At 42.9% G+C, this 23,214-nt stretch overlaps 1 protein-coding gene across 2 annotated transcripts in view; it reads right to left on the bottom strand.

The window, feature by feature from the left end:
* The window catches only part of ncam1a (neural cell adhesion molecule 1a), a 323,979-nt gene that overhangs the window by 77,996 nt on the left and 222,769 nt on the right, over window positions 1-23,214 (bottom strand). For both annotated transcript variants that reach the window (XM_083778965.1, XM_083778966.1), the window contains exons 2-6: window positions 17,923-17,997; window positions 12,162-12,371; window positions 10,195-10,338; window positions 6,153-6,290; window positions 1,650-1,767 (exon numbers count right to left, since the gene is read on the bottom strand). In XM_083778965.1, coding sequence (XP_083635091.1) covers window positions 1,650-1,767; window positions 6,153-6,290; window positions 10,195-10,338; window positions 12,162-12,371; window positions 17,923-17,997 — 685 coding nt within the window. The remainder of the gene's footprint in view (window positions 1-1,649; window positions 1,768-6,152; window positions 6,291-10,194; window positions 10,339-12,161; window positions 12,372-17,922; window positions 17,998-23,214) is intronic.

Genomic DNA, 23,214 nt, shown 5'->3' with positions numbered 1-23,214 from the left:
TTGTTTATCTTGTCTATCCTTGTTTTATATTATGTTTCTGTGTTCATACATAATGTCCATGCATATGTATTCTGTTATTGTTGCTTGTGTTTGTTTTTTCTGTTTTCTGTTTTTGTATTTGTCAAAAATCCAAATAAAGTACTGATCATAAAAAAAAGAAGCCTAATATCTCCCATGGCCAAGGGATTCCATAGATCCCGTGTGGCGGAAAAACTGAGTTCACGTCGAAATGGATGATAGAGTATCCACAGTATCTCCACCCTGCAGATATGATTCCCTGCGTGTGAGCCGTGAGGGTAATGCAAGTGGACCCCCAAATAATTGGCAAACACTAAGATGTTATTGATAATAGAATATCAGGAGGGTCCCCTAGGCCCTTGAATCTGCTTCATCTGTCTCAGCTAAGGGGTCCTTGGGCTGACAAACGTTGAAGACCCCTGATATTAATTATTGATCCATTGATCCAAGCCAGATCACTATCGATTCGTTAAAATAAACACACGTTCAAGTGGGCCCTGATCCAGACAGAAAGGTTGTGGGAACCACTCTTTGACAACTCCAACTGATTCAGAATGCTCCTGGCGATAACAGTCCTGGCGAAAACTAGAAACTCCAAACTGATTCAGAATACTCCTGGTGATAAGAGTCCTGGTGAAAACTAGAAACTCCAACTGATTCAGAATGCTCCTGGTGATAAGAGTCCTGGTGAAAACTAGAAACTCCAACTGATTCAGAATGCTCCTGGTGATAAGAGTCCTGGTGAAAACTAGAAACTCCAACTGATTCAGAATGCTCCTGGTGATAAGAGTCCTGGTGAAAACTAGAAACTCCAACTGATTCAGAATGCTCCTGGTGATAAGAGTCCTGGCGAAAACTAGAAAATATGACCATATTACACACGTCATGAAATCCTTACATTGGCTACCAGTCTCCCTGAGTATTTCATTCTCAATTTTAAAATGTTGTTATAGGCTACTTGTCTATTTAATGTCTGTGGCTCTGGGATGATCTACATCATAAGAACAGCCAGGTATTGCCTGGGCCTTAAATGAGCTGTGCTGTCACCTTTTCGGACATGTCCGAACGTATACATCGCCACAACCCATCCGGAGCTCTGGGGCCTGCTGACCATGCAGTCACTATTGACTGTGCCAACAGATCTAACCTGCAAAACAAGAGGTGCTTTTGTGGCCAGAGTTATGGAATAACCTTCCCCCCACATCAGAGCTGCCCAATCCATCGAGATTCATAAGTCCCTTCTTAAAACTCACCTTTTCTCTCTGGCCTTTAATGTTGTCTGATTGTAATGTTACTTATTCTTTTCTTTTATTACTTTCTTGATTTTTACCATGTTCACCTTTTCTACTGTGAAGCACTTTGGTCTATTTCGGTTGTGTAAAATGTGCTATGTAAACAAAGGTTGATTTGATTTGATTATTTCTTGTATCAAAGGTGGGAGTATTTGTGATAATTTAAAATCCCTCACATAAATGGCATCAATTGTATTCTTTATTTATTTTGAACATGCATTGTTGCATTCTGATTGTATTTGTTCTTGTTCAGCCTTGGTGTGTGAAAAGTGCTGTATAAATAAAGTTGCCATGCCTTGATATACAGCAGGACCAATGACAAAAAGGTGTTCCACCTACCGGGCCCAGGTGACCATGGGTTCAGGGAAACCATCTGCATCGCAGGCCAGCATGGCTGTGCTGCCGATGTCCGCTGTGGCGTTGACCTCCGACTGCCTGGTGCGGACGCTGGGCAGCACTGAGACCAGCAAAGAGACACATGGTTAGGACATGAGACCACCAAAGAGACACATGGTTAGGACATGAGACCAGCAAAGAGACACATGGTTAGGACATGAGACCACCAAAGAGACACATGGTTAGGACATGAGACCACCAAAGAGACACATGGTTAGGACATGAGACCACCAAAGAGGACATAACTGCACTGGTGGAAAGAGTAGGATACTCACATTGGTCCCGATTATTCGACACGTTTCCGCTGATATAATGACGTGACGCTAGCGGAAAGGCATTTACGTGGATTTCCCACATTAATTTGGAATTCATGGAAATGGCCGTGAACTTGACGCTCACGTAGGTTGTTCGGAAACTCCGTCAAATCCTACGGGACCTCTTTAGGTGGCGGAGAAATTTGCGGAAGCATACACTTGCGTATAGATTTATTTAGAAGGCTTTAGTCTTCATGCTGAATCAATAAATTGTTCCCAAATCTCAGATAAAATATGTAGGCATGTGTCCCCAACATATTGGTCGATCAGCACATAAAGAAATTATAGCCTATATAATAAAAGCTGAGTGCACTTGTATGCCTAAATGCATGCATTCTAGGCAAGTTAGTAGAGTCCCATACAGAAACTGCCCTTGCAAGCCCGACACCTTTTTATTTATTTATTAGGATATTACTATAGCATGCGCGATTGCGCTTCTCACTTGACAGCTTTCTACTCGCAGTGCAACGCGTTGTGAGCTTGTAGATCGGCTCTCGCGCATGTTAAAAAACAAACTCACAATTATAATAAGAACATAGGCTTATCTGCATTCTGCACTGTACGAATCCAACATTGTTTAGTGTAGTAATGCCTGCAGTAGGCGGCAGGCCTATTGAAATTGTTTTGTTACGGGGTCAGTTGACTGTCGGTCGGTGTGTGTGTGTGTGTGTGTGTGGGGGGGGGGGGGGGGGGGCAGACAGCAGCGTGCTGCCGATCCGATTCACATTGGAAAATGAATAGGGTTATATAGCCCTATATAAAAAATAGAAGACCACATTATCCTAATGAATGGCATCAGTGTGTTTGAAAGTCGACCAGTCATATAATATTTTTAAGCCAGCTCACCTCCACTCGCGCTTGTTCACAAACATGACGGACAGACTTTATAATAATGTATATTGATATTGATCACATGCATGGATGCCACACACAGAATAGTTTAACTCACTGGATAAACTCACTGGATTATAATTTCTTCAGACAAGAGGATCCCAGGCCTACGAGGTATATGCCTATAATTATTCACTTATGAATGTATAGGCTACTGTTCTTTATCGCGCAAACAGTGTCGAGGGCCCATGCCCCCCTCCCTCTCTCTAGCTCTCTCTGAAAAGACGACTTTTGCATTGACATATATCCGATATTTTAAATATCGGATATGTTTTAACTCTGCAAAGGTGTGAGTGAGCACCCGCCTTGGTCCCGAACTTAATTAAATAAATTATAATTATATTGCTTCAGCGGAGCACGCACCGTTGCAGCTTGGAAATCTTTTTATTTCCTTTGGTGTCCTTTGATGGATGTCAGTTTGTGCATATATAATTAGTAGCCTACAGTGGTAATATACAATGGTGCAAAAACGACATAACATAAAAGCCCTAACCTGCTCCTACATGTGTAGAATTATTAAATTAATAAAGTGCGGGCTATATTCATAGCAGTGACCGCGGCTGTGATTTCTTTCCAGCAATAATTTTTATTGTAATTTGTGAAGGCGCTATATAGCCTGCGGCTGCAAAGCCTTTTTTCTTTTTTTGACAGACGGATCTCAAACTGCTGTCTGCTGAGTCATGCTTGAAGCCTTTTATGGTGCGATATGGGGCGTGAATCAATGCAGATGAGGTTGTCGGGTGCTTTTCCGATCACTTTTCACCCGCTGCTTTCAGTATGACATACACCTGCGATACGCCTGCGTACCTGTGGTACACACCACTCTCTGAATAATACGTCATCTCAACGTAGCTTGATCGGACGAATAAATACGATATCTGTTTCCACCACAGTGTAATGGTGGCGTATTTCTTTTTAATTAATTAGGACCATTAAGTGTAAACAAAAAAGCATATCAATACTGAAATGTATATAAATACCCTGTTTATAGTAAATGTGTGTTGTTATTTTGTATGTATAACTGAACCAATATGATGCTAAATTCTGTATGTTTTTTCTTTTCTTGATAAGTGGTCAGCAGATGGGTGGGCTGCAAACCATTTGGAGATTTTCAAGTGGGCCGTGAAAATGTTTGGAACCACTGGTGAGTGGTAACTGGTGTAGTCAGTGCCCAGTGAAGGGTGCTTCTGTGTGCACACATGGTGAACACAGGCTGACAGATAGGCTTTGTCAAATTGTTTTTGTGTTTTTCCCCCCGTAAATTATCCCCCTACTTGATGTGCCTCTGGACTTAGGTCAATATGTAGTGAGATGGCGTGCCTCTGGACTTAGGTCAATATGTAGTGAGATGGCGTGCCTCTGGACTTAGGTCAATATGTAGTGAGATGGCGTGCCTCTGGACTTAGGTCAATATGTAGTGAGATGGCGTGCCTCTGGACTCAGGAGGTCAATATGTAGTGAGATGGCGTGCCTCTGGACTCAGGAGGTCAATATGTAGTGAGATGGCGTGCCTCTGGACTTAGGTCAATATGTAGTGAGATGGCGTGCCTCTGGACTTAGGTCAATATGTAGTGAGATGGCGTGCCTCTGGACTCAGGAGGTCAATATGTAGTGAGATGGCGTGCCTCTGGACTCAGGAGGTCAATATGTAGTGAGATGGCGTGCCTCTGGACTCAGGAGGTCAATATGTAGTGAGATGGCGTGCCTCTGGACTTAGGAGGTCAATATGTAGTGAGATGGCGTGCCTCTGGACTTAGGAGGTCAATATGTAGTGAGATGGCGTGCCTCTGGACTCAGGAGGTCAATATGTAGTGAGATGGCGTGCCTCTGGACTTAGGTCAATATGTAGTGAGATGGCGTGCCTCTGGACTTAGGTCAATATGTAGTGAGATGGTATGCCTCTGGACTCAGGAGGTCAATATGTAGTGAGATGGCGTGCCTCTGGACTTAGGTCAATATGTAGTGAGATGGCGTGCCTCTGGACTCAGGAGGTCAATATGTAGTGAGATGGCGTGCCTCTGGACTTAGGTCAATATGTAGTGAGATGGTGTGCCTCTGGACTTAGGTCAATATGTAGTGAGATGGCGTGCCTCTGGACTCAGGAGGTCAATATGTAGTGAGATGGTGTGCCTCTGGACTTAGGTCAATATGTAGTGAGATGGCGTGCCTCTGGACTCAGGAGGTCAATATGTAGTGAGATGGCGTGCCTCTGGACTCAGGAGGTCAATATGTAGTGAGATGGCGTGCCTCTGGACTCAGGAGGTCAATATGTAGTGAGATGGCGTGCCTCTGGACTTAGGTCAATATGTAGTGAGATGGCGTGCCTCTGGACTTAGGTCAATATGTAGTGAGATGGCGTGCCTCTGGACTCAGGAGGTCAATATGTAGTGAGATGGCGTGCCTCTGGACTTAGGTCAATATGTAGTGAGATGGTGTGCCTCTGGACTCAGGAGGTCAATATGTAGTGAGATGGCGTGCCTCTGGACTCAGGAGGTCAATATGTAGTGAGATGGCGTGCCTCTGGACTCAGGAGGTCAATATGTAGTGAGATGGCGTGCCTCTGGACTTACATTAGGAGGTCAATATGTAGTGAGATGGCGTGCCTCTGGAGTCAGGAGGTCAATATGTAGTGAGATGGCGTGCCTCTGGACTCAGGAGGTCAATATGTAGTGAGATGGTGTGCCTCTGGACTCAGGAGGTCAATATGTAGTGAGATGGCGTGCCTCTGGACTCAGGAGGTCAATATGTAGTGAGATGGCGTGCCTCTGGACTTACATTAGGAGGTCAATATGTAGTGAGATGGCGTGCCTCTGGACTTAGGTCAATATGTAGTGAGATGGTGTGCCTCTGGACTTACATTAGGAGGTCAATATGTAGTGAGATGGTGTGCCTCTGGACTTACATTAGGAGGTCAATATGTAGTGAGATGGCGTGCCTCTGGACTCAGGAGGTCAATATGTAGTGAGATGGCGTGCCTCTGGACTTACATTAGGAGGTCAATATGTAGTGAGATGGCGTGCCTCTGGACTTAGGTCAATATGTAGTGAGATGGCGTGCCTCTGGACTTAGGAGGTCAATATGTAGTGAGATGGCGTGCCCTGGACTCAGGAGGTCAATATGTAGTGAGATGGCGTGCCTCTGGACTCAGGAGGTCAATATGTAGTGAGATGGCGTGCCTTTGGACTTAAAAGGGTGCAGGGCCAGAGTTGTGGGAGATGGGGAAAAGAGATGCAGCACTCACCGTTAACGATGACCTTGATATCTTTCAAATCGATTTCCCCCCTGGGAATAATGCGCGCCTCGCAGGTATACATTCCCTCGTCTGTCTTCTTGATTCCGCGGATCTGCAGGTGGTTGTTTGCCATGATGCTGAACCGGACTGAAATGAGAAAAGGGCCCGGTCAGAGAGCTCAAAACACTAGACAGGAGAGGAGAATTTAAATTGCTCATTTTGGCCTTTCACTCGCGGCTTTTGAGTTGAAAGCTGAATACTTAACCGTCTTCCTGCCATTGCCGAAGCCCTTCGGCAATTGAAGCATTAATTTGATATTAACGCTTGCTGCCATTGCCGAAGCCCTTCGGCAATTGCTCTTTTATAGTGCTTATGATTGATCAAGCCATAATGCTACTCACGTTAGCCGGTTAGCTAGCAGTCTTGTTAGCACTGCACTGGATCGTTCATATTAATTCACCGTCGCCATAAGAATCCATTCTATCCGTTTCTTTCAATCGCCTGTATCTCCTATTCCTTGTCCCAGATGGCATTTTTGGTCAAAACAGCGTTTCTTTGACGGCACGAGCCGACGTTGTGGAGTGCTAAAATGTACCGGCATGATTCGATCATGTAAACAAAGGTTGTCTTGGCAACGTAAAGCTGGCAGGGATAAGCTCACTTCCGGTTGAGGCAAAATGTGGCTTTTCAAAATAAGAGCTCAAATTAAAAAAATGCTGGCATGAATTAGGTCCTAATTTCTCAATAAATGGCAGCAGTAAAAGGGTTAATGTCTGGAGATGTGTGCTGTGTTTGGCCCCCGATCTTGGAAACCGTGCCAAGTCATAAAAATATATAAAATAAAATAGAGCGTGCTATTTGTGGCAAGTGGGGCAAAGGAGGGGGAAAAAAAGAAACCCTCAAAAGGACGGTCATGTTCTACTTGAGATCTTGCATAGAACTATAGACACTATAACTATAGACACCACAACATGCCACCATCTTCAAAAGCTGCCATGCCTCAGTTCAGTGTCAGTTCAGTTATACCGCCGTCAGCGTGCATCGGAAGTTCAGAACATGAATCAGATGTGTCAAGTAGCAATGTTCACACATAGTTTACAATGGTACGATGACAGATTAAGGTTATACACAAAAACAAAAAAGCTATTTGCTATTATATCTAGGTGTAACAGCTCAGTGTCTATTCTAAGTATAGTAAGATGATGATGATGATGACTGTGAAAGCCTCTTGTGAAGTTGAAGTAGGCCTACTTTGTGAATGTTGTGTATAGTAATTAGTACTGTGCACTCTTGTTTTTTACCTTTGTCGTGCACTATGCTGAGGGTGTACACTGTACAGTGTTCTATATTGTATAGTATATTATCATATTGGTGTTGCTTTGACTGCGATGATCAATTCCCATTATGCTGTATCTACAGTACAGTACTTTACCCTGTAAACTGTGTTTTTAAGAGCTGTACTGTCTTTGATGACTGAATTTACCTTGCAGGATTAATACAAGTCTTATCCTTTCTTATGTCTGTCTGTCTGTCTGTCGCTAAGCGAGCTCTGGTATGACAGCACCTTAGAGTATATATGAATAGAGAAGACACCCGAGTTCTCCTCCCATCCACTTGCATTAAGTTGCTCAAAAGCGCATGAGGCGATTTCACTCCTCCTTCCGTGTAGGAACAGAGTGCATTCTGAGATGGATTTGCCCCAAACACATGAACGCGCTGCCGTTGACTATCATTGTGCCGTTTGTGCGCATTCACGTATGAAACATTCGTTCACGTGTCATGGCCCCAAACAAATGAACGTGCGCAATGATAGTCAACGGACCAGCGCTGGCTCGAGCTGCAATGACAAATTCGGCCACTATGTCCATTTCGCCTCAGGGTTTCCTCCGGGTGCCGTCTCTATTCATATATACTCTAAGGACAGCACACATAACCATACCCCGGCCGTCACTCCCGTGAATCCCGCCCTCTCCTCCTCTCCCTAACAGCACAGATTAGCGCTGACCCCGGTCATGTCCAGACCCTGGGGCAGATTATAGGCCTAATCCGCCCGCCCACCCACCACAGACAGACAGTCACAGAACTTGAACTTGACATGAATCTGATAGCAAAGAAACACACAAAGACTGCATCGCACATCAAGGGTAACACTCTTTTGAAGATTTAACACCATATGAGATGGAATTATTTTGTCTTTCGTTTAAATGCCACCAATGTATTTGAGTCTGTTCTTAAGTCTAGTTTCATTTATACATTTCACTATGTACTGCACACTGTCTGTGTTCAGCTTATACATTGTAGTTTATCTTGTATTCTGCGGTATCTCGGTTTTATTGTTACATGTCAGGCATGAGAATTTGCATTCTCGCTAAATCATATCTACATTCCTAATACTGTGCTGCATACAGTCCCTTTCAAATAATAAAGTAAAAATAAGCATTACGTGTCCTTTGTGAACAGAAAAAAGCAGCAGCAGCTGTAAAGTGAGGTACAGAAATGCATAATGCGCTGGTGGTGATATGATAAGGTTAACTGCCTGCACTGTGGAAAATTACACAAGCAGCCCGGGCTTCTTCTCAGTGTCGGTTACAATTAGTGGGTTTTTCCACTGAAAAACACATTCCCTGTCCGGGCTCCAAGTAAGAGGCGAACACGCCATATTTGTTGCGTGCGGTGACTCCGGTTCTCTTCCAGTGGTCACCATAAGGGAGGGGTTCCTTAAGGTTAAAATAGTCCCGGTCCAAGTGGGGGAAAAAAATAAAAAATAAATACTCGTGCTCGTCTCCCGCACGCTGCAGCTGAGCGCTCTCAAGACACCATCTTTGTAGAGTGATGATATATAGCCAGTGGTGGAAAAAGTACTCAAATGTTTTACTTAAGTAAAAGTGTCAATACTGCAATGTAGATGTACTGTAGATGTATTCAAGTAATTCAAGTACAAAAGCATCGGCATCAAAATGTACTTAAAGTAGAGTAAATACTCATAATGCACAATGTGACCAATGTCCCGTTTCACAAGTTAAAAATGTGTACAGAATCTTTTGAAAATAGCCGATCTACAAGCTCACAATGCGTCGCATGAGCTTGTAGATCGGCTATTTCCGGGTGCCGGAAATAGTCGTACGTACGCCTTTTTTAACCGTCGCATGAATAAACCTCAAATGATTGGCTGTGGCTCCGACAGTGGTGGGAAATGGGAGATTGGCGTACGGACGGGTTTGGCAGAGCAAGGTGAAATCTTACAGTAGTGGACGCCTGACAGCTGATAAGATCAGAGGCTGCAGCGAGAGAGTCCCGCATGCATTTTTATGTGCACTGTCATGCGCCCAGTGGGTGGAAAAAGTACTCACATTCTTTTAAGTGAAAGTAGCAACATTGCAATGTAGATGTACTCTGTTACAAGTAGAAGTACCGGCATCAAAATGTACTTAAAGTACCAAAAGAAAAGTACTCATTATGCACAATGTCCTGTTTTACAAGTTTTCAAATGTGAATAAAATCTTTTGAAAATAGCTGATCTACAAGCTCACGATGCGTCGCGATGCCATGCATTGTGAGCTTGTAGATCTGCTATTTTCAAAAGGCTGAAATGTATCTAGGGCTGAAGTAGTTACTGTCGTTTTGTAATAATAATCAAAATCTACAAAGTAACTAGTAACTAAAGTTGTCAAATAAATGTAGTGGAGTAAAAGTACAATATTTGCCTCTGAAATGTGGCGGAGTAGACGTAAAAGTACAGAATATTTGACATAGTCAAGTAAACTACAAATTCCTCAAAACTGTACTTAAGTACAGTACTTAAGTAAATATATACTTAGTTACTTTCCACCACTGCTTGTGCCTTGCATGCTTTTCTTCTTAACATCAGTTACATTACATACTGTACTGTACTACTCGTACTGTGCGGTACTCTACTACTCGTACTGTACTGTACTGTACTGTACTGTACTGTACTGTACTGTACTGTACTGTACTGTACTGTACTGTACTGTACTGTACTGTACTGTACTGTACTGTACTGTACTGTACTGTACTGTACTGTACTTCTTACCATCTTTGGCGACCTGGATCTTGGAGCCCTTGAGCTTCCAAATGATATTAGGCGGAGGTTGGCTGACCACGTCGCACACTATGACGGCGTCCTCGCCCTCGTTGAACTCCTGCGGGCTGGGCGCGTTCTTAAAGGTAATCTTTTCTGTAAAAAAAGACGGGAGGAAAAAAGGACGAAGGTGTGAAGCATACAGTATATACCCACAGAATGTAAATGCCCTTGGGGAGTTTGTGGTTTCAATCATGAACGACAACTTTCATAATATTTGGATTTGAACAAAGAGAATTATCAGGCCAATTTAACAGTTCATTAGCAGTGACTGATGTTAATGATCGTCCTTGTTTATAATGAGATAATTAGTTTTTGAGAAAAACGGGTAAATGCTGCACTATGTGCTTGAAATAATTCTTATCAACATACCCACCTTGGCGTCACTGTCAGGTGTTGCTTTTCAGAATTCAAGATATTTTCTTATTTTTTTTACTTGTGTGACCCTCTAGTACGATCAAGTAGGGTATTCATTTATGAAAAACGAGGAGCGAGTCGACTGACATGTCAGACGTGGACCGACTGACATGTCTATAATTTTCCAATGAGAGCCGTGCCGTGCTCTCATTGGAAAATGAGACACACACACACACGACACACCCTGATGAGCACTTGGAATGTACGGGTTGGGGCATTCAAATGTGTTTGACTCGGTTCCACAGATAAATCTTGTGAAAATAGCAGATTTACGAGCTCACAACACCTCACATTGCGAGACGCTGTGAGCTTGCAGAGTGGTTATTTTCGTTATTTGAGCCTCTTTCTTATATTATATGACAATTTTGCCAATGCTTGACCAGTTTTTATAGGATACTTTGTTGATTACTTTTGATTGCTTTTTACCCTTTCTTTTATTTAGTTTTTTTTTGTTTTGTTATTAAATTGTGACTTCTTTGTCATCTGGGGACCCCCCAAAATCCAAAGTCCCTATCCACAGGTTGAGAAGCACTGGCCTAGCCGAATCCAGGGTCTACATAATATTTCTCAATGGAAGAGTAGGAAAACCACCTCCATCCACGGCATATACTGTACACCATGTGCTAGTTACAATAGTTCAACGTTTTATTCATTCAAGACTGTAGCTTTAAAGTATGGCATTTTATTTATATAATGTGATATTATAGGATCTGTGGGAAATGACATTTTGTTTTATTCAAAAAGAATTCTTGGCAAAGTATTGGTGTTATTCAATTACTGTAATTATCTTTCACAGCAATTTCAGATGCTAATACAAGTTCAATTTATTCTGGGGAAAGTAGCAGAAAATATGAAAGAAAATGATGAAAAATGTGCACTCACACAAAATAAGTGCAATTTGCATTGTGATTGATATGTAGTTGTGAGCAAAACAACCCGGCCTTTCATTAAAAACCCATTCAATACTGTTCCATAGACTGAGGATCTTCTATGTGACAAAATAACTAAAATTATGAAAAAGATGAGAGAAAGTGAAGATCACCCTACTATTATTGAACAACCCCTACATATAAACCCCTATAAAAAGATTACTCAATATCGACAGCCGGTCAGCAAGTGGATTCATGAATGTATGTAGGCTAGACAATATTATAGGCCAAAATATATATATATATTAGGCATATAACGATATATTGTATATCGAAATATATCGATATTAATCCTGACGATATGAATAGATTTAATAAAATAAAATAAATCGAAAAATATATATTTGTGCTGCCCCCCCTCCCGACGAGAGCGCTGCGTTATCTCATGCAGATCGGCTACTTTTGGCGTTTGTGAGGAGGCACAAATGGGGGCGCGTTATTATTACACGGCGGAGCCGCAGATACATTTGTTATTATGAGGTTCGGCTAGGCACTTTTTGGCACATTTTGTTGCCCCCCTCGGCGTGTTGCCCTACTCGCCACTGCAAGTAGTAGCGACGGCGCTGCACTTACGGAAGATCTTGACTTGGACCGTGGCCTCGGCCTGCTCGTCTCCGCTCTTGGCCACGCAGCGGTAGATGCCGGCGCTGTCCACGTTGGCCTGGTAGATGAACAGCGTGGAGGCGGCCTCGTCGCTGTGGCTCACAAAGATGTCCTGCCTGTTGGCGAGCACCTTCTCTCCGCTGGGAGAGTACCACGTGATCTCCTTGGCGTCTCCCACCACTGCAAACACAACAAAAACACAAGCAATGTTGATTTCAAAAGACTATCAAAATTGGCTGTCAACACTGAACACAAGGACATTGTGATGAGTGTGGGGATCTTAAACTCAGTGTTAAAACAATGGGTACTGGCATGTTAATCGATTAATCAGCGTTAATAAATTCTTCAATTAAACTTAACAGCTAAAAATGTATCGGAAATTCTGTGGTTTCGCGTGGCCGAGGAACACACGTCCCCTCCACCTTGGTAGACACAGAAACGTCTGCTTTTGCATGTGATGTGACAGACAAGAGGGTGAACTTTTCATTTCATTTTATTCCTCATACAAAGATGCCATTGCCTGACCCTGTATCTCAAATGGTCAAATAAATATTTGATTAAGGAATATAATATGCCTTTTGAATTCTTCCTGCATAGCAGCAAAATGTAGATTTTTATGTTAGACATTGAGGGAAATAAATTTTCTCTGATAATTAAAAAAAAGTTTCACTTATAGATCACGATGCAACGCATAGTGAGCTTGTAGATCGGCTATTTTCAAATGGCCGAAATGTATATAGGGCTGAAATGTATGTTTTTTTGTAATAATAATACACATTTACAAAGTAACTCGTAACTAACGTTTTCAAATAAATGTATTGGAGTAAAAGTACAAGAATTTTGAGTAAATGTACTTTCCACCACTGCCTGCCAGGAGTCATTTCTCAATAATGACCGCCTCGCCAGCCGTTCATTATCTGTTATGTAATTATATGCGGCTGCATACGTGTGCAAAAATATCAATCCATTTGCAACCTATAGTCTCCCTACTGTACAGTATATAGCGTGCAATCAAATGATGATTGATTCCATTTGTGCACTCTCTGAGGATGTACATTATAGAGTATCCATAGAAACAAGGATAGCCATTTATTATACTTCATCAATGTCAAACAAAAATACCATTATAACAGTTTTTTTTCTTTTTCTTATCAATGCCCATTATGTATTCTGCAATTTGAGCCACGGACCATTGATGAGTTTTTGCCTCTCAGACCCAAGAATATTTTGTTGTCATTGGATAAGAGTTTGTCCACAATTCCATGCTGTATGGATTTGGTACCATTGGAGAGATAACAGGCAAACGTTGATCAAAATAAAAAATCTTCTACATTTTCTCATTTTGGTATAGACTTCTTGTAAATTAAGTAATGCAGAAGTTACTGGCTCCTTTTGGTTTCATTTTACGCAGTACGGTTAAATATCTATAAGGGTCCATTTGGTTATCTCTATAGTATAACTTTTGGTGTTTTATTATTTCAATTTTTTTCGTAAATCAATGCCCTCTTGATCACACTACAGAGCTACACCAAAGTATCAAAAGTAGCAGATCTACAAGCTCGATTCACGGTGCGTGTTGAGATTGTAGATCTGCTACTCTTGCGATTTTTTAATTTGAATCCTGAAACAGTTTCAGACATGAGGTTTAGAGACGATATAGAAGGAAGAACATTGCTTGATTGATGAACTGACAATTATTCACATTACTGTATATGGATATGAATTTCTTTCAGTAAAAGTCTAAAAGAAATTACAAAATGAGTTCATGTACAGTAATTTCAATTCTGTCATCATATTTTGATGTCCTCACAGGTATGCTAATTGCTAACACAAACCTGTGTGTGTGTGTGTGTGTGTGTGTGTGTGTGTGTGTGTATGTGTGCGTGCGTGTGTGCATGTAAAATGAAACCAAATGGACCTGTAAGGTATGGTTAAATATCTGCATTACTTAATTAACAAGAAGTCTACACAATTAGAGAATGTAGATTTATTTTATTTTTGTACCATATAAATACAGCATGGAATTGTGGACAAAATCTTATCCAACGATAGCAAAGTATTGAGGCTAAATTGAGGCTACATCTCATCAAATGGTGGTCTGTGGCTCAAATACCGAAATAAATAATGAGCCTTGATATGAAAACGGTTCAAGAAACCTTGAACACGGGACGTTGAACCCTGAACACTCAGTAGTGAAGAGAGAATAGCATCATGGGACACTTTGAGGCGACTGAAGGTCATATTGTGTACATGTGCACACTGCAGGTTTGCCTTTTTGATTACGTATTTATGTGTGATGTGTGCATAATTAATATGCATAGTGGCAAAAGCCAATGTGCAACGTGCTGTTTAAAGAGTGAGCTGGGTGTTTGTCGGCTGTTGAGGTGGCTGTTGGGTTTGGCGGACTGATCTTTTCCTGAAGGTTTTCTGAAAATGCATGTTTTCCCTGCAGGTTTTATTCACTGATCATCCTAATGCTAATTATACTGCTTTGCTACTGGAAAGAAGTGTCTAGCAGAGGAAATCTCTCTCCTATCTATTCATGGAATCTGAATAGAATTTACATAACACCATGGCAAATGCCTCCCTTTCTCAGATTTTTCATATTTTTATATTTTTGCACGTTTCACAACAATAGTGAAAATGTGTCACAATGCTTTTGAGCATGTACTGTAGAATGGCTCTGTTCAATATCTATGTGCAGTTGACATATCAGTATCAGTACAGGATGTCAGATCCATAGTACATCCATAGCTCTAGCCCGTATGGATGAGGATGGTGAGGCCTTGGGTGGAGTGCTGTATGGATGAGGATGGTGAGGCCTTGGGTGGAGTGCTGTATGGATGAGGATGGTGAGGCCCTGGGTGGAGTGCTGTATGGATGAGGATGGTGAGGCCTTGGGTGGAGTGCTGTATGAATGAGGATGGTGAGGCCTTGGGTGGAGTGCTGTATGGATGAGGATGGTGAGGCCTTGGGTGGAGTGCTGTATGGATGAGGATGGTGAGGCCTTGGGTGGAGTGCTGTATGGATGAGGATGGTGAGGCCCTGGGTGGAGTGCTGTATGGATGAGGATGGTGAGGCCTTGGGTGGAGTGTTGTATGGATGAGGATGGTGAGGCCCTGGGTGGAGTGCTGTATGGATGAGGATGGTGAGGCCTTGGGTGGAGTGCTGTATGGATGAGGATGGTGAGGCCCTGGGTGGAGTGCTGTATGGATGAGGATGGTGAGGCCCTGCTGGGTGGAGTGCTGTATGGATGAAGGATGGTGAGGCCCTGGGTGGAGTGCTGTATGGATGAGGATGGTGAGGCCTTGGGTGGAGTGCTGTATGGATGAGGATGGTGAGGCCCTGCTGGGTGGAGTGCTGTATGGATGAGGATGGTGAGGCCCTGGGTGGAGTGCTGTATGGATGAGGATGGTGAGGCCCTGGGTGGAGTGCTGTATGGATGAGGATGGTGAGGCCTTGGGTGGAGTGCTGTATGGATGAGGATGGTGAGGCCCTGGGTGGAGTGCTGTATGGATGAGGATGGTGAGGCCTTGGGTGGAGTGCTGTATGGATGAGGATGGTGAGGCCCTGGGTGGAGTGCTGTATGGATGAGGATGGTGAGGCCTTGGGTGGAGTGCTGTATGGATGAGGATGGTGAGGCCATGGGTGGAGTGCTGTATGGATGAGGATGGTGAGGCCTTGGGTGGAGTGCTGTATGGATGAGGATGGTGAGGCCTTGGGTGGAGTGCTGTATGGATGAGGATGGTGAGGCCCTGCTGGGTGGAGTGCTGTATGGATGAGGATGGTGAGGCCCTGGGTGGAGTGCTGTATGGATGAGGATGGTGAGGCCCTGGGTGGAGTGCTGTATGGATGAGGATGGTGAGGCCCTGCTGGGTGGAGTGCTGTATGGATGAGGATGGTGAGGCCTTGGGTGGAGTGCTGTATGGATGAGGATGGTGATACAGTGGTATACAGTAGCAGTGTTGCCATGTCTGCATATTATAAACGACTTTGCGTTTATTTTTCTGTGAAGTTGCTTGTTAATATCGGTAGTTGCAGGTTGAATGTTGTTTTTGGGTTTGTTTCTAAAGTGTAGTTGCTTTAGCATTTTTTCCAAAATGTTGTTTAAACCAAAGAAATTGAATATGTATTAAGCCAATGCAGAAGAAATATTCCTTATACTATATTGTTATTATGGTTGCTTATCTAACCTTTATATTTTACCATCACTTACAGTACATATAATACATTATGATATTTGGTAGCTTATTAGAGCCTAGGGGCTGTATTTTGCGAGTCTTAAGTACCAGGTCTTATTCCCTAACTTGAGTAAACTAAAGACCTGGAGGCGTGATCAATGCTCTTTGGCCACTCAGAATAGCCAAATGGCATTGATCACGCCTCCAGGTCTTTAGTTTACTCAAGTTAGGGAATAAGACCTGGTTCTTAAGACACACAAAATACAGCCCTAGATGTCTCCACTAGGCCTAATAATTATTAGCTATTGTTTTGATCTTGTTATGGGTCAGTTTGTCCTTGGAGCGGCTGTGGCTCAGGAGGTAGAGCAGGTCCAATGATCCCTGGGTCGGCGGTTCGAATCCCAGCTCCTCCTGTCCACATGTCGAAGTGTCCTTGGGCAAGACACTAAACCCTACATTGCCTCCAATGAGTTGGTCGGTGTGAGCTTGACACCATTGGTGTGTGAATGTGGGAATTGAGGACGCTGGCGTCGACTGTTCGCCACTTCACCTCCCAATGTACTGTATGAATGAATTAACCATTGTAAAGCGCTTTGATCACTTGGAAAAGCTCTATAAAAATGCAATTAATTCATTAACAGTATGACTATGATCTGAGCAATGTGCTCTTGGCAGAACTCCTAGAATAGTCTTGATTGATCCAGAATTCCACTGTACCGGTCCGGCACCACTGACTCTAGAACAATAAGTATAATTTTTTTTAAGGAGGAATATAAATAAATGGCTGTGTATGCTGACTAAAATGTCTTTCCACATGAGTCAGGAGGACAACAGACTTCTCTTCTCAATGTGGGGTACAGGGTTCTTCTCAATGTGGGGTACAGGGTTCTTCTCAATGTGGGGTACAGTACAGGGTTCTTCTCAATGTGGGGTACAGTACAGGGTTCTTCTCAATGTGAGGTCAAACACAAGTTACTTTTCAGGATCCAAATAAAACAAACAGCAAAAGTAGCAGATCCTCAACCTTGAAACACGCTTTGAGTTTGTGGATCTGCTACTTTTGCTGTTTTTTTTAATTTCGATCCTGAAAACTAACGGTTGACATTTCCACCCGACAGAGACAGAATACAAATTGTACAAGAATTGTGATCTGAGTTTCACTGCTTTCTCTCTAAATGACCCGAATGAAAATAAGCTGTCAAAAATATGTTCTTTACAGTATTTTAGATATTGAAGTGGGGGTGCTTGATATTAAAAAGGTTAGGCCTCTACAGGATTATGTCCTGGGAGCTGGCAGATCTGACATTTTCACTAGTTATTAAACATTTGTTTTCTAATTTAGGGCATTTATTTAACTCACCCACTAGTTTGCAAAACAGCGAGCACAAAATAATATCCAATCTACAAGCTCACAAAGCATCGCAATGCTTTGTGGGCTTGTAGAACGGCTATTTTCGGCTAACGTTTGTCCTAGAATAGCGAGGCCGGGGATCAGGTGGTGTAATATGGGTGATGATGATGAATGATGTGATTGCAGTGCAACACTTTACCTTCACACAGGAAGAACCTGGACTCTCCCACGCTGATCTCTCCCACTCCTGGCGTGATCTGCACCTCCAGTGAGGCTACAGGGAGAGACAGAACAACATCAGACAGCTGCTCCACTGGCAGGTCCACCTCCAAACCCTCCAGTATTTCACCATGTATTACATTATATAGTGTAATGCATGTACATGTAAATGTAGTGTAACACCACGGGCCCCTGGGGGTCCGCAACGCATAGCCTGCAGGGGGTCCGCAAAATAATTCTGAATCTTTTATTGATTTATTTTTTGCTAGTGAATATGTGAGCTTAGTTTACCATAATCACAGTAATCCATATTCCATCATATCCAAAAGGCTTTTGGATATGGATCTCGTTAATGCATCAAGGGAGGCAATTATATGTTTCTGCACTGTCAAATAGGTCTACATCCTATGTGAAGCGCTTTGGGTATTTAGAAAAGCGCTATATAAATCTGAGCTATTAATATTATTTATTATTACATTATATTCTAAGATAGCATCTTAAATAAAAGTTGTGAAAATGTGGTAGCGCGTAGTGACTTTGATTTAAAAGTTTTAATAGGCTACAAATAGTCACGATGGCATCTAAATGTAAGGTTGTAAGTATGATGCTTATCAGTGTCACGAGCATGAGGGGATAGTTGGGTGACACACTCAAGAAACTTCAAAATGCTACTCAACTCAAGCACAGTGTACTTATGTTACTTTCCCAGCACTGTTAGGAGACATATAAAAAAAAGACCACCAAGCATTTCCCAGGCACACCTTGTGGTTAAGTGTCCTGTAAGAACGATGACATTATGACCTCTCAGTTCTCTGGGTAGAAGAATGTACAACATGTATGCATGTAACAGTTGTCCCCCAAGTCATACTAGTAAGAGAAGAAAGCAGAGTATATGACAGTGCAGAGACCACAGCTGGGATGATTTCTCGTTGTGGGTAGAATTATCCCATTGAGACCTGACTGAGACCAGATTAAACTAAATCATGACAGTTTTCTGAAATACCTATGTTTCTATGTCAGTGGTTCTCTAAACCTATATTTCATGTCAAGGACCCCAAAAATGATATGTAATTCGACCCCGCCATCTGAAAATATGTTGTTCCAAGGACTCCCCCAGAAGCAAAGGTATGAGTTAAAACCGAATGTATAGTCAAAGATTTCACACACTTTCACAATTTTTCAAAAATAGCAGATCTACAAATAGAGCTACTATTTTTCAACAGCTAAAGTTTCAAATAATGGTGACACAGACGTGTTCCAGGGTCTTAATGGTTTATGGTAGTTGGGTACCCTGGATGGTGGGTCTGTCTGACACATGGCAGCATGCGTAATGCATTAGACAGGATAGAGTCGGTATAAAGGGAGGCAGACAGGGAGGATACTGGGAGGGTGACAAATGTATTCTGGTTGACACAATCTCGTGCATCGGGAGAACAAAAGGTTACAGTGGCAAGCAACCCCCGGGTGTATAATGTGTATTGCTCGCCTTATTCCTACCCCTGAAATAAACGAGTAGCGCTATAGCACATTTTCCGTTTATTATGCACATCGACAAAGGCTTGACATTTATTTACAATGACATATGATTTTTACCATTTAATCACACGGACCCTATTAGCAGCATCGCCCACTCTGTATTCTGGTGGGCAAACAATGCTGTGAAAATAGAATATTGTGTGCGCGCAAAGCGACATGTTTTGATTGTGTAGATCTGCTCCTTTTTCTATTTTTTAATCCTGAAAAGTAACAGTTTTGAACATAATGGGTTTCCACCCAACAGAGACATTATTTTATTTTTAATTTTTTTACCATTGAGCTAATAGAGCTTGCCTACTTGCTCAGGGGATACATTGAATCTTGACTATCAGGTGAAAATTCGTGTCAGATCCGCGACATGAAGATGTTTGAACACCAATGATATTAGCAACGTACATTTCTTCAGAAAACTGTATATAGAAGACATTTGTAGAATCGGCCTCAGGTTAGTAAGTAAAACATTACTTCTAATCACCACTGCCGAGGACTAGTCTATGCCATTTTGGAAAGAACTTGGGCCCCCTTCCCTACTTCCTTCAGAGGTGTTGCCGATGAGAGCTCTGTCCCATTGTTTGTGCATGTCGTCTCACTGGAAACACTCTGCTACACCAGTGGGTCTCAAAGTGTCCTTGAGTCGGTTCCAAATGGCCCTGTACGGGTGTGTAACTCTGAGAGTGTACAAATGGAACCAAATGGTCCATTTAGTTCCATTTGTACACTCTCAATGGGAGTCCTTGAAATTAAAAAGTTTGAGAACCACCGCACACTAAATTGAACAGAGCGTGACTCAGTATCATCGGTAACACGTGTGAAGGAAGCAGGGTGCATAGCCCATTCTCTGACTCAGTATCATGGGTAACACCTGTGAAGGAAGCAGGGTGCATAGCCCATTCTCTGACTCAGTATCATTGGTAACACCTGTGAAGGAAGCAGGGTGCATAGCCCATTCTCTGACTCAGTATCATCGGTAACACGTGTGAAGGAAGCAGGGTGCATAGCCCATTCTCTGACTCAGTATCATCGGTAACACCTGTGAAGGAAGCAGGGTGCATAGCCCATTCTCTGGACTCAGTATCATCGGTAACACCTGTGAAGGAAGCAGGGTGCATAGCCCATTCTCTGGACTCAGTATCATCGGTAACACCTGTGAAGGAAGCAGGGTGCATAGCCCATTCTCTGACTCAGTATCATCGGTAACACCTGTGAAGGAAGCAGGGTGCATAGCCCATTCTCTGGACTCAGTATCATCGGTAACACCTGTGAAGGAAGCAGGGTGCATAGCCCATTCTCTGGACTCAGTATCATCGGTAACACCTGTGAAGGAAGCAGGGTGCATAGCCCCTTCTCTGGGAAACGCTGAGAACCTTTCACATCCGCCTCCACTGAAGAAACGCTGAGAACCTTTCACCTCCGCCTCGACTGAAGACACAGTGACGGATATGAGATTTAACAAGCAGAAGCACCTGCTGTATCTCCTTTTGATCCACGAGGAATTATAATCCTACACACAAAAAAAATATCAAAAGAGAGCTTTAGAATCCAACTGAGAAACACCATGCACGCTTCAATTGGGAAAGCGCTGCACGATTTCCCTGGCGCCACGCGTGTGCCAAGATCACAGGGCGTGCGGTGTGCTCAGATCATGTGACCCAAGCCTCATTTAGAACGGCTCTTTTCACACACGCACACACAAAAGGGATTTTAAATATAACACCACAGGGGATCTGTGGAACACGGAGAAGTGAACACACACGGCTATACTGCAGTACAAAGCGGAGACACGGCGCATAATTCACCATCCCCGAAACTTGACAAAGAGCAATTCCTACTTCCCCCTTCGATATTTGAGCCTGTCAACAACACAAATGAGGGCGTCGTCACACCAGCGAGCGGTGTGTACCTCCGTTCTGTTCCACAGGGAAGGAGGAACAGCGGTACACACACAATACAAGGACTGATCTGATCTCATCTGGGAGCATGCAGGTAGCTTTATCCCCCCCCATCTGCAACTCACTCATATACGTTCGTCTTTGTTTTAGGTCATAAAATGATACCCACACTAGCAACACATCCTGCACCATGTGCAGACAGACATTCTGCCCCCAAACACTCATTCCAGCCCTCGCAGCAGCGAGCAGTGGTGGGAAAAGTACTGGTGTCAGGAACACCTCTGTATTTGGACCCGTATGCAGAAATCCAGGCAACAACGACTTGCACTCAAGCACTTTTATTTGTAACTTAGAAACCCTCCCAGGGCATACATAACATACAGTCCCACTCTTGGGAAACAAGTGTTATAATAGAGCAACCTAACCAATAACACAGAGTCCCTAATATACCTCCATGCTCATTAACAAAAGTCTCTTCAGCTTAGAAGCACAGGTGGACACAGTCTCACAATCAGCCAGGGGAAGGGAGGGAGGCAACAGAGGGGCAAAGGTAGGGACGGCGGTCCAGGCATGGTACGTCCTAGGACAGGACGTGACATTATGGTAAAAGTTTCAATACTGCAACGTTACAAGAAACAGAGAAACAGTCCAGTACGGTAATCTAAATGTACTTGAGGAAAAGTACAGAAGTGTTGTGCTTAAAGTACCAACAGTAGCAAGTACTCACAATGCAGAATGTCCCATTTCAAATGTATAAAAAATATTTTGAAAATAGCAGATCGCCACACGTTGTGAGCTTGTAGATCTGCTATTTTTGAATGGCAGAAATGTTATACTGTAGGGCTGAAGTGGTTAATGTATGCTTTGTCATAATAATCAAACTCTACAAATCGAAGTACTGGAAATTGCAAATACTCATGTAAAGTACACATTGTACTTAAGTGCAGTACTAGTTACTTTCCACCACTGCCACAGTGCCACTAAATAATAGCAACAGTATAACATTAAAAACATCTCTCACGCCAGGTGTAGACAGGCTTCCTCCCCAAACACTCTTAATTGTTGGCAGTCCCAACAAGCAGCGTGAACTTCAACTAACCTCAGCTAAAACTGAGAGGAGGGAGGGTTCATGCTCATCGTAAGGACCTAAAAAAAACTCTGCTGACATAATTGCTTGACAGTGATGAATGACCAGATAAAATCATGTTTGACGTGAAATTTCGCGTCGCTCGAGTTAGTCGAGTATGAATTACACAGAGTGAATATTTATTTGGTACTGATATTTGATGGACATGGTACAAATTACACACATTTGTTATAAACAAAAAAAATAAGGTTTTGGCCCACAGCACAAGCCTTGATATCCTCTGAAGCACGAGCTTGACATCAGTGTTGCCATGTCTGCTTATTATGTGACTTTGGCCTCGTTTTCTCCAAAGTGTCTTGTAAATATTGGTAGTAGTTGTGGGTTGCGGTTTTTTGGGGGCTTGTTTCTATAGTGTAATTGCTTATTTGGGTTTCCTTCCTGATGCTGTTTAAAAGGAGAACTCCAGACCAAAACACATGTACCCATGAATCAGCCTACTGTATAATCCTGTCCCAACAATATACATGTTGGCCTTGAATTGTTTCATAGATGCCCCCTGCCCCCATTTTCCCCAGCCCTCCCACAGTAAAATGCAGCTAGAATGGAGCTAGTTGTCTTCATTCTAATGAAGATATTTTAGTAGCTCCAAACATTAGAATTAAGACAACTAGCTCCATTCTAGCTGCATTTTACCGTAGGAGGGGTGGGGGAAATGGAGAACAGGTGGCATCTACAGTATGAAACAATTCAAGGCCAACAT

This window comes from Protomyctophum parallelum, assembly GCF_964188405.1.
Source record: "Protomyctophum parallelum genome assembly, chromosome: 1".
In the NCBI taxonomy this organism is placed as follows: Eukaryota; Metazoa; Chordata; class Actinopteri; order Myctophiformes; family Myctophidae; genus Protomyctophum; species Protomyctophum parallelum.
This window is presented reverse-complemented; position numbering and strand designations above follow the sequence as displayed.